The sequence below is a fragment of the Rhamphochromis sp. 'chilingali' genome, assembly GCF_963969265.1.
Source record: "Rhamphochromis sp. 'chilingali' genome assembly, chromosome: 14".
NCBI lineage: Eukaryota > Metazoa > Chordata > Actinopteri > Cichliformes > Cichlidae > Rhamphochromis > Rhamphochromis sp. 'chilingali'.
In genome coordinates, this window is record NC_137941.1 from 21,839,291 (window position 1) to 21,855,568 (window position 16,278).

At 41.5% G+C, this 16,278-nt stretch overlaps 2 protein-coding genes across 4 annotated transcripts; both read right to left on the bottom strand.

The window, feature by feature from the left end:
* Positions 1–2,893: 2,893 nt before the first annotated feature.
* Positions 2,894–11,611, bottom strand: cracdla (cracd like a). Of its 3 annotated transcripts, none has more exons than XM_080902592.1 (10): positions 10,040–11,611; positions 9,106–9,165; positions 8,776–8,920; positions 8,543–8,678; positions 8,300–8,452; positions 6,775–7,026; positions 5,585–6,659; positions 4,143–5,053; positions 3,649–3,763; positions 2,894–3,544 (listed from the first exon to the last, which is right to left on the bottom strand). In XM_080902592.1, exons 2-10 carry the CDS (start codon positions 9,152–9,154, stop codon positions 3,348–3,350), a joined length of 3,033 nt encoding a protein of 1,010 aa, XP_080758718.1. In that variant the 5' UTR covers positions 9,155–9,165; positions 10,040–11,611; the 3' UTR covers positions 2,894–3,347. The 3 variants fall into 3 exon arrangements, 2 of the variants coding, with proteins under 2 accessions (XP_080758718.1, XP_080758719.1); XM_080902593.1 differs by having other exon boundaries at positions 9,101–9,165; positions 10,040–10,057; XR_013974050.1 differs by having other exon boundaries at positions 3,406–3,544; positions 4,136–5,053.
* A 177-nt stretch (positions 11,612–11,788) lies between these two features.
* On the bottom strand, positions 11,789–16,190 carry mitd1 (MIT, microtubule interacting and transport, domain containing 1). Its single transcript, XM_080903527.1, has 7 exons — positions 15,943–16,190; positions 15,736–15,837; positions 15,008–15,144; positions 14,250–14,336; positions 14,038–14,150; positions 13,820–13,880; positions 11,789–13,729 (listed from the first exon to the last, which is right to left on the bottom strand). The coding sequence occupies exons 1-7, from the start codon at positions 16,085–16,087 to the stop codon at positions 13,634–13,636; spliced, it is 741 nt and encodes a 246-aa protein (XP_080759653.1). The 5' UTR covers positions 16,088–16,190; the 3' UTR covers positions 11,789–13,633.
* Positions 16,191–16,278: the final 88 nt, after the last annotated feature.

Here is a 16,278-nt window from a genome sequence, read left to right on the forward strand (position 1 = left end):
TGTATAGAAGTCCATTACTGTATATAGTAACTATTAAGCCTAATATACACTAGTAAGCTATAGTACTTTTTCCTTTGGGAAGGTACCATCTGTGCAGTCTGCAATTCTGTTGAAGAAAGATGTTGAATCTATTTAATTATTCTTGAAAAATAATGGCTTTCTGTGCATTTTTTTCCACACTGCATCAAATTAATGTTGATTACGTCGATTAAGCATCATGAGGTGGAGGGTGGTTCCCTATTTTTTATTTTTTTTTAGTGGGAGTTTGCAACCCTATTAATTAGGTTGCTTATTCTTTAAAATACCAGAATAGGGAGGATGGAGTAGGTTTAAGTTTATTAGATTGATCAGTATTGCTGAACTATGAAATATTTTGGGTGCAGTGTATTTTTTGCATACAGGTATAACAGAATAGCTTTAGTGTTTGTTTGTTTTTTTAAAACTTGAATCTGAACTTATACAAAATGCAGCAAGATATTAAAAAAACAGTTTTAATTAAAAAACACACTATATCGGATTCATATCGGTATCGGACAATATTCAAATTTATGATATCGGTATCGGACATAAAAAGGTGGTATCGTGCCATCTCTAGTAATAAACAAACATGGCACCGTCTCTCTAATTCAAAGATATTGATTTTGTCAAACTATAGCTAGGAGTGATATTACTCTTTATACACATGGCTGAGACAATGACTGTGTAAAAGAAGGTTTCCTGGATGTGTCATTTGTCATAATTTTATTAACCCACAGGACCCCAAATCCACATTATAATCAACAGCTACATTCACCCTGGGAAAAAACGAGTGAGGGAGCCAAACTGGCTCTGGATGTCCCGGTTACTTCACAGTAAATAAGACACAAACACTCTTTAACTCACAATAGAAGTGAAGACCAATGACGTTACATCAGGTTTTATTTAACCTTGTCTTTGTTTAATCTTTGCTAAAGAACATGTGCTCTTTTGCTGGTGACTTCACTTGGTGTTAAAGACAGAAGCTGTACTCTAATATTAAAACAAGTAACTATATTCAGCATTTAGAGTGGACCTATAGGAGGTCTGAATCCAAGTAATGCAAAGAGAAAAGAATCATTTAAAGTTCATTCCTTCAAACGTGGAAGTCTGACTTCATGTTCTGAAGTTCTTACTTTTTTTACTCTTTCAATCTGCTCTTCTGCTAACAAGTGACAGTGAACTGTTGTTACATCAGTTAATGTCCTATAATTATCTGGAGTCTAATGCACAGGTGAGTTGTGTTGTTGTTGTGGGTGGCTGGCATGGTGCAGAACTGAATAGCAGACTGACGTGAGTGAGTCAGTTGTATTGTGAGTGCCTGGGCTGCAGGATGGTTAAGGTTGTGATTACCTTGGCAGTGAGTTTTATAATTATGATGATATTCAGGTGCCACACAGAGGACACATGACTGATGACTGGGAACAGAACTTTTGCAAAACTTACCTGGAAGAACACGCAACCTGACTGGGTTTGTGTGACGCAAAGAAAACTGTTTTGTGCCAGCAAACATAGCTGAGTCCTGTAGAAAAAGAAATGGCTTCTCCAGAGGCGTTATGTGGCAGCCAGATAACAGAGCCATGTGGGGATGAAAATCAAATCCAGGTAGAGCGGATTCTTTTTTTCCACTATAGATTCTCCATTAAAGCTGAAAATACCGGCATGATTGTCTGACAACCAGGTGCACACGATTTTGGAGTAGAGTATTTATAACCTATAGCTAACAATACTTGTTGGCTTCTTTTTCATCTCCCACTTTAACTACAAGATTGTATCAGCATCAGTCGGGTTTGTTATTCCCTCCCTAAAAATAATTTCCTTTAAATTGTTTAACCTTAAATTCAGAAAATGTATTGTCGTGACAGAGTTATACTTAAGGCCAGTCTGTGTGCTAAATATTTCAGAATGTAAAGCTCATTAAAAAAAAGTGTTACTCTGCATTTCCCCAGACAACACTAATTTCACAGCTGAGCTGCTGTCTCCTGGGAGCCCAGTGCATTATGGGTTACATCCCAGTGTAAAAACTGTGACATCAGATAACCTTTTTCATACTCTGCAGTCTCCTGATGTCAAAGAGAAGTCCTGTACTTGTTCTTATTATTTGACGCTGCAATTATTACAAAATATATGGCTGTAAAAAGGATTGAAAGTATAAACTGCCTAATTGAAAAAAAATTCAAAAGTTGTTTTATACATTAAAACTTATGAACTCACAAATCTAGCCTCATTTATCTAGCAGACATTAGGAAGTCTAAATGTTCACACTGAGAATCTCTGATGCACAAACAAGGCTGACAGCGACGTCACCCACATAGTCCCAGGAGATGACTCACCTGTGTGGGTGTAGCATGGGCTAACATGAATTATTAACAATGATACGGGGTTATTATAAGTCATGTTAACAGTGTAAGGCCATGAGAGGTCCTGAAAATGTCAGCTTTAATTGACTTTTTATTTTTTATTACTTTTAAATCACACCCATCTTTTTTAAAGTGTGAAAATAAGGTACCTGTTGATTTCAGACTTTTTAATAAAAAATACCATTTTTGAATCCATGTTTGCTGTAATGCTGTAGAGCTTAGTACAAGGTCTCAGATCTGGCCTGCAGGTGGGGCTGTGGACTAAGTTAGTGAAGAAGTAAACGTCCAGGAAACACCGGCAGACAAGAGGTTAATCTAACAGGTAGCTCGGGACATTTTTCAGCGTTGACTGTCGCTCTCCACATACTGTGTGTTATAAGAAGTTTATTTTTAGCAGTTTGATGGACAATTTCAGGAGATATTCAGGTGATACCAAGTGAATGACTATACTGCGATGTAATTTGACCATTTCGTTTTACTTGAAGTTTAAGTCATTCAATGACAACAACAAACTCGTCCTTACAAATTTATTATTTAACATAAACTTTTAAGAGCTGTGAAATGCTCAATCACATGAAATATTCGTCCTTAACTGAATAACAGCGATCATGATGAACTTTCAGAAGATATTCTGCTTCCCTCACTCTCAATTAAATAGGAGGATTAGGGCCACCGGGAAAAAAAGTGGGCAAAAGTCAGAATTCTGACCTTAATGTGAGAATTCTGACTTTTTACTCAAAATTCTTTTACCTCAAAATTGTTACTTTACGGTCAGAATTCTGACTTTTTCCTCAGAATTCTGGAAAAGAAGAAAAAAAGACGTGCCCACTTTCTTTTTTCCAGTAGCCCTAATCCTCTTCCGTAATTAAACATTAACACTTAAATCCAAATTAAAACGGCATCAAACAACCGGCTGTCTGACAGAAGCGGTTTTAGTCTTTATGATGGGCTCTTCATCGACTCGTGTCCTTCTTAGTCCATGGTCTTATCACTCCAGGCCATTGACTTCCTCTTGGCCAATTCCATCCAGGACGGCTGACCGCTGTCAGACATGGATTGCAGCACTGAGGGCAGTGTGGGTGATGATGACGGTGATGAAGAAGACGCTGCATTTTTCCGTGACCATCTGTCCTCACGCGACCTTTCTGCAACGTTGGTGGGGCTTAACTCTAAAAAACGAAACGCAGAAAAAATCTAGGTCAAATGGGTTCATTAAGAATATTAAAAAGGTGTTTGTACAGCAATGATTTATTATCACTCTGAGCAAACACACCTGCAAGGTTTACTGCTTGTCTTTCATCTGTATCTTTGATCACAGGTGCGTTTTTTGCCAAGGTAGGGGATTCACCTGATCCCTGCATGTCTGTATGCGTTTTCCTCAATTCCACCTAAGAACACACATTCAGGACAATCTTGTCAGTTCAAAAAATCCCTATTATCTGTTCATGGCCTGCATTTCAACCACCGTGAGAAAGTGCCATAAAAAGTCCAGAAACAATCATAAATTTAACCTGCTAATAAACCCAGTCAAAATCATCAGTTCCATTGCAATAAAACAATATGTTGGTAGCCACCAGGACACCAAATGAATGACGGACACATGCTAGGCTACTGTTATAGTTGCCAAATAGAGACTTAGAGATTTTTTAAACATTTATATTTTCAAATGGGCATTGATCTGACTGCCACAGACAGCAAGGGGAGGTCAGGCAGCACTGTGAGGATGGCAAATGATATGAAAGATAGTTATAAAGAAGTACCACAAACCCCCTTGGGTCCAGGTGGTGTGGTCCACTCTCCCCGTCTCTCTAAAAAAGCAGCCTTCTCGCTTACAGAACCAGACCAAAATGCTCTTCGGCTTGTGAGTGGCGGAGCCTCTTTTTGCTCACTGGCTTCTCTCTCCCCTCTTCCTGAGGCAAAAGCTGAAGCAGAACCAACAGCTGACGAGGCTGCGGGAGCTGAAGTCTGCGCTGAAGGTGTGGGCTTGAGCTGCTGGGCAGACTGGAGACCTCGATTGCTCCAGGAGGATTGCTGCTGGCCTGAGGAAAGGTAAGACTGCGCAAGAGACTGTGTGGCGCTGCCTTGTGCAAACTGAAACGAGGTGTCTGTTTGTGAAGGGGAGCGCAAAGGAGAATGGGTTGTCCACGGATTGGTGGTTACCACTGAATGTGAGGCAGACTTAGTTGTGTTCATCTGGTCTTCACTGGTGTGTTTTGACATTTGTGGATCTCTGGAGGCATTGGACAGCACAGGAGATGCCTTCTGTTGCAGAAATCCTGGTGATGTTTTGACAGTCTGTGCTTGGCTTCTGCTTTGATTCGTTTCTGCCGATGGCTGCTTTGCAGCTTGCACAGTCTGTGTCCGTACTTGTGTAAAAGTCTCTGTTGGATTTGTGGGCTGCGCTTGTGCCTGCGGTCGTGCTGAAGATTGCATGTTTGCCTGTAAATTTCCTGCAAAATCTCTGGGGAATCTACTAATGAAAAGCTGTTGAAGGCTCTTGGTTTTTTCCATGGCCAGAGCCATCCAGGACACCTCAGATGAGGTCGCCTGCGGGGCAGGTTGAGGCTCCCGGGGTGTAGCTTCTGCTTCTTTTAGGTTTGCAGGCTGAACGTCGGACGTTTCGCTGGCAAATGGAGCATTATGTTTGACTGGAGGAGAGAAGCCAGATGGGGTTTGATCTAAGGGAGACACACAAATCTGTTAGATACGCTCGGCAGCACTGTTACCGTTAAAGTTTGCCCGGGTGGTATCTTAATGAGTACAAAGTTCCCCTGTGATCAGTAAAAATCTTATCTTCCTAGAGTGATTATTTACCATGTTAAACAGCAACAACGGTGCACATCTGTGTAATATTAACTCTGTAATCAAAGAGATAATGGCTGTGAGACGCTGCTTCACTATCAGTGTAAATTTAAAGCAGATCTCCAAATTAAACATCAGCTTCTATAATCAGCGTGATTCCAGTGTGATATTTTGACATTATGTCAGCGTTATGCTATATTATTACATATTTATTTCAATCTAGTCTTCATTTTATTTTATTTTATTTTATTTTTACTTTACACATTTTGCCTAAATTCTTTAGCTTTTTCCTTTTAGTTCTAATTTACTTAGCTGGATTTTTCTGAATTTGCAAGACATTTTTAAAAACTATTTTAAGTACTTTCAAACCTTCTACATGGCAATGTTAGGAGCTCTGAAAGACTCACCAGCTGGTCTGACCTCTCCAGAGGAGGATGGCATCCAAGACGCATTTTCTTGCAACTTTTTTTCACTTATTTCTTGGCATTTTTGGTCACCTTGGTCCTCACCCAGTGCTGACTTTGAATGCCTGTTAGAAGATGTATCAAGCCGAAATCGAAGTGAATGAGATGTGGAGCGCAGTTTGACACCGAAAGCTGTTTTTCCTTGTTCCTCCTGGGGCTCCTTTGCTTCCACCGCCTCTTCCACCTCTTCCTGGCTGCTCTCGATCTCCTCCGCCTCAGCAGCGCCTGTGTCTGCAGGTGCATCTTTATATGCTGTCACTGATTCCACCTTTTTGAAGCTGTCACTCCTGTCCCAGGGAACAGCTGAGGTTTTAGGTGGTGCGCCTTCTTGACGAAACCTTCCTAAAGCAAAAGGATGCTCTCTTGGCTCTTTAACTTCCTCCTTTTCCCTGTTTTTCTCCTCCATTTCCCTACTGATCCTGTTCCTGGCTTCAGCTTGTTCCAAAACTCCCAAAAAACTGCCCGATCGGGGTCTTTCTCCATCTCTGTTTTTCGATGCAGTGACAGAAAAGTGGAAAGAGCCAGATCCTTGGGCATATCGTTTAATTCCTCTTGTGGGTTCGCTATCACCTTGAACCTCCTGGCTAGCAGAGGAACACCTGAATGCCATTCCTGAGGCATTATCATCATGAGGCATTAGTTGCTTCTCCAAATCCCCTTGTCTTTGTTCCTTCAGTCCTGACTCTATGAAGGACGAGTGTGGACGTTCACCAGATGCTGAACCCACACGTCTGCGAGGTTTAACTCGAGGTACTTGGGAGGCTACAGTCTCAGGAAGAACGTAGTCCTGTTTGGAGAAACTTTGACTTGTTGGTTTGGGTACCGCCTCTGATGTGACCGGTGCCATTTCTGCACATTTTGAAGGAAGACGCTGATGTACAATGGGAACAGCAACTTTTTCTTCTTCTTTTGTTTCCACTGTTACTTCTTCTTGAGCACCAAGATGGTGTTTTAGTTCTTTGACAGGCTCGGGTCGGTCAATGTTGTTCATGGTGTCTAAATGAGACTGAGAGACAGTCTGAAGATAAATAAAAAAAGAGCGAGAGATATGAAGGGCAGGAAAGTGAAGTGGCGGTGCACTATTTGCTTATACAAAGAGCATACAAGAGAGAGAAATAACTACAGCAACTTACCGCGGCAGCTTTCATCTTAGTGCTGGCCCTCTGGTTTCTGGGTTTGATAGACATTCGGTGGCGTGCGGCAGAAGTGTCTAATCGAGAAGCGAACTGAGCCGGTGTTCTAAAATCCGACGGGACCTCAGCAGCAGAAGGAGAAACAGAGGGGACGGAAAGAGGAAAAGCATGGGATGGAGTCGAGGGAAGAGATTTGATAGGTGCAGGTTTGGGGATGGGTGAGAGAGTGCGAGATGTTGGCTGAGATATCGCCTGCAAAGAAAAAAAGGCCAACAAAATCGCTGTACAATCCTGCAAACAATGGGCTAAGAGAAAGAACTACAAAATACAGTGTTTTGGATTATTATGTCAATGTATCACACATGGTTGTGTTAGGATGCCTGGGTCGTTGACCCAGGGGTTTTGAGTTTATTATATTATTTATACTTTCTAGTCTTTGGTTTCTTTGAGTTCTGTCTTATAGTTTATGTCTCTGTCTTCTCTAGCTGCTCTGTCTCCCCTGTCAGCTGTATCCCCTTGTCTAGTTCGCGTCTCTGTGTGTCCTTAGTGGCTATATCCCCATGTCCAGTCAGTGTCTGTGTCTGCCCTGGTCCCACGTCTCTGTTCCCTCTGTTGCAGTGCGTGCGAGTCTGTGTCTTTGTTCAGTCTGTGTTATGTGTTTCCTGTTTTACTTTGAAAGTCCATGTCTGATGTTAATGTGTCTGGTTTTGCTTCCCCTTGTCTCGTTAGGCCTGATTTGCCCCAGCTGTGTTTCCCTCCTGTTACCCATTCCCTGATTGCTCCCTCTGTGTATTTAAGCCCTGTGTTTCTCTGTGTCCGTGTCGCGATCTACCGTTTTCCTAGCTGTGTGTTCTGTCATTCCTCCAGTTTAAGTTTGTTTTGAGTTTTTTAGTTATGTTATATTTTTGAGTACCTAATTAAAGCCTTTTTGAGTTCACGACTGTCTCCGGAGTCTGCACCTTGGGTCCTATTCCTGCCTGCACACAGCCTCACCTAACAGGTTGTTGATAACCTCTATTACCTATCTGATATTCTATATGGAGTGGAGCCAAAGAGGGGCCAGGCTTGCAGGGACACAGTTTAACAGTGCACCTTACATAAGAACCCTCTGGCTCCATCACTGATTCGACTTTTGGAAACAGCATTTCAGATGACAGATTCCTCTCTTGAAGTTTCTGTCCAGTCAATCCTGAGGATTTACGGTGCATTAATCTGTGTCTTAAAATAGTCCCCAACATATGCACCACTTTCTCCTGCTTAAATAAAACGTTTTACAGCGACCAGCTGTTTTAGGGATTGCTATATACTGTTTTCTTAAATGATGCTATATAGGTATTTATAACCCCACTTTTTTCAGTTATAACTATAATAGGAAAAAATGGGGGTACAGCGCTGGCCTTTTTTTATGGGATATGCTGAGAATAAAAACATATGATCAGAACACTTTATGCTTGCTTGTTAAATTTAAACAAATGCAAATCCTGCTTTTGAATCCACGCATCATCTAATCAGCAGGATTATGCACCTTTGTAAGGGTTTCCTGAGATGTATTGTCTTCTCCTGAATCATGAGGAGGACTGTGAGGAAGTGACTCCTGGCTGCTCAGATCTGGTGGACGTCTCATTCGCAGGACCATAGGAGGTGGGCCCAAATGCATTTTCTGCTGCTGAAGCGTCATCTGTGATGACAGAGCGCATCACGAGGATTTTAATAGAGTCACTGTTACCATAAGTTTAAACAACAGGCCTAAAATAAAGAAGTGCCGTACCTGGAGAGCTTTGATTTTGCTGTGAACGTTCTCCTGAGATAAGACCCTGGTGGGTTCAGGCTCTGTCATGACCAGGTCATCCAGAAAGATGCTGTCGTGGGACAGTGCCCGCGATCCCATGATGGCCTGTGCGCATCTAAGTGGAGCCAGAAGAAGGACGAGTCAAAGTAAGGACAAGTAAGTGAACCTGAAAGAGAATTTTTCGAAAGGCGTCGTGTCACGTAAACACTCACACCAAATCTTCTTCTGATCCGAGATCTTTTCCTGCAGTGATGTCACTGGCTGACTGGCTGAGTTTGGTATTTCCTTCTCCGCCTGCTCTCTTACTTTTCCCAAAGAGACGAGTTTTCAGATCCTTGATCTTGGATCTTTTACGTCCTAACAGAGATTGAGACCGAGACAGATCCAGGTCACAGCATTTCACGCGCACGTGAACAAGGAGAACTCACGTGCTCTCTATTTTCTGTTTTCGAGACGTTCTATCAATGAGCATCTCTTTCATATTTCACTTCATGACGATGTGTTAGCACTCTCAGGTTAAACTACGAGACAGATCACCTCACCTGCGACGTCCTCTGCGCTTTCTTCTGCGTCTCCCGAGAAAGACTCCATCGGTCTGATCCCTAAAAGAAAAAAAAAGTGTAGAGCAGATGACAGTTAAGTGTTCAGTGGAAAACACTTCGCTTGTTGTCTTTGCAGGAGTAAACATGGACTCGAGGTTCAAAGGTTTATTACTGTTCATTATCAGTTGGGAGGGCTGGGTGAGGACAGTCTGTTGTCAAGATGAACAACGTCTTAATCGATGTTACATGTGGCATTGCCAAGAAAAAACACCCCAGGTACTGCAGAGTAGCAAGAACGTGGATTTGAAGCATGGCATCGCACTGTACAGCACATATGATGAACAAAGCAAAAGCTAAAATCTTCCTTCACTGCTTTACCATCTTACTGAGTTGGCGTGCTACTCTATGCTAAAGTCAGTTCCAATTTTTTTCATGAAGACCGGCCTGACATTAGTATATCCCACCTTTTGCAGGGTGCTGGTGTATCTAAGGAACTGTTGTCAACAGAGCATGAGGCTGTATAACTGCCTGATAAGACAAGATGTGCCAGGTTATGGACAAACAAGCAAAGTCCACACTGCACCTCTCATGTCACCGATTACACCCTTTTCACTCGATCCTCAAAAAAGTTGCGATCAGTTTAAGCAAATCGATTTAAACAGTATGTAAACCTCAGACTTGATTTCCTCTCCGCAGTGAAGTGCTCCCTGCGGTTTCACCGTTCACTGAGCTGAACTATAGCTCCCAGAGAAACAGAGGATAATCCGGTGGATTATTGACATTGCAGAGAGATTCTTGTAAGATTTCACAACGCCGTAATGATCCACAACGCTGCAACATTTCTCCACCAGGTGACATTCCCTGGGGGAAAACACACACGCACTCCAGATGGGGAAGGAGGAAGAAAAAAAAAGAAAACAACGGCTGAACTTACCAAAAATCTAAAACCAAGCACCTCAATTTGTCCCTCCTGATCGTCCTCCTCTCTTCACGGAGCGGTCTTGTATCAGCTGTGTCCCTGCCTTAATGATTAAACCTCAGACATACCACATCTGCAGACGGAGGGAGATACCGAGGGAAGGGAGTGAGGGAGGTGGGAAAAAAAACAGGCTGGGAGAAAAGAAAGAAAGGGAGAGAGAGAGAGAGAAGGTCACTTCCTGACAGGGTGAGCAAATGCACAAGAGAAAAGAGGACAGATGAGAATGTGTGTGTGTGAGAGAGAGAGAGTGAGAGAAAGAGAGCGAGAGAGATACTCTATTACATTAGTGGCACACTGTGGCCCTCTGTGCTAAGCTCCTTATAAAACGTTAACCTGATTTTAGACCCAGAAATGAGAGTAGAGGGTAAAAAAATAAAAAATAAAGCTCCAGCTGGAAAGAGGACATGAATATAGGAATTATGGCTCATAGAGCTGTTTACATATTGCACAGGCTCGCTCACGCCCTTCCGATGATCAAAGAGCGGAGGCTATGGGTGTGCTGTGAGCGTTCAGAAATGAAATAAATAAATAAAAACAAACAGGAATCAGCCACCTCCCAGCACGTCACATCATTTTCACCCAAGACTGTTTGGCCACAGTCCTGAAGGTGCGGTCTTTGAAATGTTCGCCTGGGACCTTTGCTCCTCTATAACTCCCGCACACATTTTTCACGATTTGTGAGACGACGCCTTGTTTCGCAGCAACGAGATGACACATTGTTCCTGCGAGTCCTACTTCCTGCGCGTTCATACAGGACAGTACTGGGAGATGGGAGAGCTAATCTAGGCCACTGGGCTACAATCGGCGAGAGGGAGGGCCTGCAGGAATTGGCATGCGAACGCTTGCATCTGCATCCATGTGTCTGGAAGCTTGGCTGAGCAGCATCTCCAATGAGTCTCCTTACAGATAAATCCTCGTCTCTCCCACCAGAACCCACATCCAGCTGGGTAACATCTGGATTACATCCAACGGGACACATGCACCGTGATAAGAGCCCACAGTGACATAACAGTCTGGGATGTGGTTTTATTTAATTCCCTCATTCATAGATTTATTGTCCATAATCTACACATAAAGGAGAATACACACACAGGCTTATTTTTATCTTATAATAGGGATGTAATGTGATTATGGCTAATATCTGCTATCATAGGGAGGCTGTTTGTAGATAATAAAGCATCATACACGTTTATTGCACTTTCTGCTTTTGTCATCACAGCATTTGTCCCCCTGACAGAAAGAAAGCAAAGGTACTGATTTTTAGCAGTATATGGCAGTCTCTGATTCATGTGGTGTTGCGATGGATTATAATTTCTTCCTCTCACAGGCCAGATGAGGGCTGTGCATATCGAGATTAAGGCCGATAGATAATCCGATCACAGCGCTGTTTGAAGTCACGAGGGTTACCATTCATTCTAGCAAATGTGAAAAAAATGTGAGGGAATTTTCTTTGGGGTTTTTCATTTTTTCACTTTTATAGACGACTTTTTTTTGGCAAGATGTTTCCATTGATTCACCCAAGAACAATTGGCCGATATCTGAAACCACTGAACAAGCTTTCCCCTGCAGCTTATCTGTATTTAGTTTGGGATTCTGGATTCAGATAAGAGTTTGATGGTAATCGTTAACTAGACATCAGTGTCTTACATGCATGAAATGTTGCACCAATACAGAGCCAGCAGAAACAGAAGAAGCTATGGCTACAATATAGCTTTGGGACATAAAAATCAGTCAAAGATATTAAACATGTACATCTCCGGTAATTGTAAGTGTTAATAACCTTATCCAGAATTCAATAATTGTGGAAATATGTAGGTTTTTAAGGAATCATGAGTTCAGTGCTCCATGACTGCTCAATCTGCTGATCAGTGTAATATGTATGAAAGCTATGAAGCAGGTGGTGAATGTGCCTTAAGCTTAGACTTTGTTGTAATAAGAGTCAGAATGGGATTTGCAATGTTTGTGAACTTGTTACAGATGTAAAGACCTATGTCTGAATCAAATACAGTGTGTATAAGTGAATGAGTGGTTTTTGATGGATATAATCTGACTGTGTGGAGACTATGACAAGGTCTGATCTGCACTGACCTGCATCTGCTCTTTTTTTTTTTTTTAAGTCAGATTTTTATTGTTGGCAAATGTTTAGTTGAATCAGAGGACTCAGTCTTGTCTATCAACGCTTCATCAGACAAGCTACGATAAAATTTGACCAATCAGGAGTTGGCAGTTCGTCTTGTAATCAGAAGGTTGCCGGTTCGAGCCCTGGCTCCGACAGTCTCGGTCATTGTGTCCTTGGGCAAGACACTTCTACCCGTTGCCTACTGGTGGTGGTCAGAGGGCCCGGTAGCGCCAGTGTCCGGCAGCCTCGCCTCTGTCAGTGCGCCCCAGGGCAGCTGTGGCTACAATGTAGCTTGCCATCACCAGTGTGTGGATGACTGAATGTAGTGTAAAGCGCTTTGGGGTCCTTAGGGACTAAGTAAAGTGCTAAACAAATACAGGCCATTTACCATTTTTTAGTCAGTTTTCCAAGTTCACAAAATCTTTTCAGTTAGTTTAATTTTTTTCCAAGTCTAGTTTTTGTTTTTTAGTTCAATAAAATGTTTTAATTCTAGGTTTTAGAGTAATCCTCCACCCTAACCCTATAATAACCTGGAAAACAACCAGCTGATTACCATAAACACTTTCTGTAAGTGCACCTTTCTGTGTAACTCTACCCACTCTCGTCCTCTTGGTCACTGTTTTCATTTTATCTGTGTCTTGGACTTTTTTATTCTGTAGAAAACAAGAAAGCATCTCACAATCTTTCAGCACACTTTGGTCAGTTTTAATATTTATTCTGCATTTATGTATTATAAATAGTTTAAAAACTGTTACATTTTATTCATTTTTCAGTACAAAACGATATTCAGGGCCATGTTTGGTTTCTTTAATCTACTAATAGAATCAGGACGGTACATTTCCAGTCAACTGAAAAGGGCCTAATGTTTCATTACCTAGAGGTCCAATTACCCATCATAAGCAATTCATTTAAAAAGGGCCTAAAGTTGGCAATCCTGTAACACATTTTACTATTAATGCGTTTTAAATATGTTTTGGTTTTGTATTTTTAAATTTAAATTTGATTTAAACAAAAATACATTTTTAATTGTGTAAAGTAATCTAGAAAAAATGTTTTGAAATAATTAATTTCCCCCCAAAAAGGTCTCTGTAGAATTACAATCTGTGGAAGTAAAAAAAAAAAAAAAAAGATAAAAATATCCATATTTTTCATAAATATCATAGAAAACGGAAAAAAAATCATAGAAAACTGAAGAACTGAAAACTGAACTTAAAAATTCACCAATAGCAGCGGCAGTACAGTTAGCAGAAATTTAAGACGTTCCAGTGCAGCAGAAATCAAACAGTAACCCATCTTGTTATAAAAGTCAGTCCCCAGACACCCGCAAGCTAAAGCAAATCCTACAATACTGTAGATCTGCTTGTGTTTGGAAGGCAGGTAAGTAAATTAAACGGCTTGGCAAAAAAATAATCATTTTAGCTTTGTGAGTCTCATAGAGTTTTTGTGTGTTTGGTGTGGAAAATGTCTACGGTGGTCTCCTGGCACTGCCTGAGGTCATAGTCACAGTATCCAACAGAGAATCGGCCCTGCGAGACAAACGACAGAAAGATCTCGTTCACTTTAGCCACTCCATACTTACAGATGAATACTAATAAGTATATAATGCGTAGTCTCACTTTAGGTCTCTTGAAGTAATCCAACCCTCTTCCAATTTTTATGATCCAACCATTATCGAACCTAAAAATAAAATCAGGTTTAATTTACTGGGATAAAAGAGACCGTATTTTGAGCAATGGAGTGTTAATGTAGAAGTGAACATCAGATGTCACAAGGATGAACTTCCTCATGCTGCACGTATGTGGCTGCTGTAAATGAGGAAAATCTGCAGGTGTACCTGATCTCCCGGTCATGGATAGTGGAGGAGTACTGCAGGTCTAGAGTCACTCCGTGAGCGCTGAGACTCTCTTTCAACTCGGCCAGAGCGCCGCTCTGCTGGCCACTATCAGCCTGCGGGACGGGAAATGACAGTATAAACTAAACAGAGAAGACAGCAGTGGCTGCTCAGCTTTGACTATAAAATGCAGCTCTATTGTGTGAGTAACTCACTTCATCCTGCGACGTGAGGAGGTGGATCTTGTTCACCTTGCAGGGGGCTTTTAGCAGCATCTCACAGAACCGAAGGAAGTTGTACAACTGTTTGTGAGAGGAAAGGCGAGGGCTTTGTTTGGCATATTATATAAGGTTGGTACAGTTTAGGGCTGATTTTTAAATCATAAACATAAAATTACAATTATTTATTATAAAGTCCTAGTCAAACTAATAAGGAGAAAGCTGCTTGCTTGCAGCTTGCAACACATGATCAGAGAAAAAAAAGATTTTCAGTATATGCGTTCAGGCTTTTATCAAACACATCATCCACATCATAACTGAATGTGTTCCTCCTTTTCCCATACACGACCTCTACAAAAAGTTTAATTAAAGTCAGCTTAGCAGTCTTTTCATAACCTACCAGACAGATTTTTATAACATTTGTTTGTTTAACTTCAACTAATCTGTGATAGTTCTATTAATCAATAAATCTTTCAGCCATCTAAATGTTGAAGGCTTTCTGGCCACAGAGAGACCCTGGCGCAGACCAGGACATGTTAAAGAGATTATGTCCCCCCTGTCGGCTGCTCCTGCTACCCAAGGCGGAAAATGTATACGTGTATTGCAGACTTAGTCCTCTAGTATCATTCTATTGGTATCAAATTAATGGATGAACTCATTAAAGATAAGCTCCAACCTCTGAACAAAGCCTGATAAAAGACTGATGACAGAGTGGAATGAATAAAAACCCCAGTTAATGAGGACAAAACTCTTACTTGGTGGGTGTGCCGTATGTACGGGTCCTCCACCCAGACTTCAGTGAGAGCGCTGCTGATGTATGGCTTGAACAGAACCTCATAGCTGTAACCAGTAGCATCCTCTGATATTCTTATCTGCTCGTGGTACTTCCCATCTATCAGGGAAGATAAGAGAAACACAAATTTTGAAAACCCCCTTCTTTAGCTGTGGCTCTTACCATATATTTTCCCCCTAAATCTAAAAACTTAACCAGCACAGTCCTACACTGGAATAGGATCCTGCCTATAAGAGATACTAGACATAATTAGATTTATACATAAATGTAAGGGATATAACAAAACAATAAACAAGATTTTGGTTGTTGAGAAGATCGCACAGTCAATATTCAGCTAGAGCTGGATTACAGGGCAAAGTGGGCTTCAGCAACCCAAATCAACAGGGTCAGTAAGATTGTGCAAATTATTAATTTGGTCATATGCAACACTGAAGCACCTTGTTCACCTGATTTGAGTTCTTGCTTGTGTCAAAATTACCACAAAGTTCTACTTCTTGCTCCCTTTCGGGGTCGCTACATCTACCTCTGCCCCTTGGAGCTCCACTGTTACACCTGTCTCCCTCTCATTTACACACAGGTGCTACAGGTCTAACAGTCAAAACCACTGCAAACAAGAGGCTCAGTCGATCAGGGTAATTCATCTTTGCCCGGCCCACTTTGCCCTTTTTTGCTCCATTACTGGCAAATTACCTTCCTTCATCTGATTCACATGAACTTTGATTTGCTCTGCTCTGTCCATGTAGCCCTTTATCTTCTCTCTGTAGTGTCCTCTCTTTGAGTCATCTTTTACAGCTGCTCACAGGACAAAGAGAACATTAAAAAAAAGACGTTCAGCGTAATTCAGGGCAATGTTTAAAATATGTAATTATTAATATTTATTTATTTTTAAAGGAGGACCTTTTAACGCGTCCATAAGCAGCTGGATGCCTTCCTGGTAGCAGATGAGAGACTCCTGGAAACGTTCGCTCTGGTCCAGCTCCACCGCTCGCTTCAAGACAGACACGGCGGACGCCTCCATTCCCGACAGGTGGTTTTGTGTCATTGTTCTGTCTTTCAACTGTCTTTTAAGACCTATATAACTCTAAATAAACCTCACGTTTCACCAGTGACAGGAAAGAAGCTGAGAGAAGTAGCTCTACCCACGAGTGCCCCATAAAAATAACTCCCGGAGAAACGTAATGACCTTGGTTAGAAAATTGATGGTTATGTATTTTTTTTTATAAAAACACACAG

Coding starts and splice junctions, on each gene's coding strand:
- cracdla (XM_080902592.1), bottom strand. CDS start 9,154: ATGGAGTCTTTCTCGGGAGACGCAGAAGAAAGCGCAGAGGACGTCGCA. Junction 7,027..8,299: donor CTCAGGAAACCCTTACAAAG/GTGCATAATCCT, acceptor TTTTCTTTGCAG/GCGATATCTCAGCCAACATC. Junction 3,545..3,648: donor ACAAGCAGTAAACCTTGCAG/GTGTGTTTGCTC, acceptor TTCGTTTTTTAG/AGTTAAGCCCCACCAACGTT.
- mitd1 (XM_080903527.1), bottom strand. CDS start 16,087: ATGACACAAAACCACCTGTCGGGAATGGAGGCGTCCGCCGTGTCTGTC. Junction 15,838..15,942: donor GCTTATGGACGCGTTAAAAG/GTCCTCCTTTAA, acceptor TCCTGTGAGCAG/CTGTAAAAGATGACTCAAAG. Junction 13,730..13,819: donor ATTACTTCAAGAGACCTAAA/GTGAGACTACGC, acceptor TTTGTCTCGCAG/GGCCGATTCTCTGTTGGATA.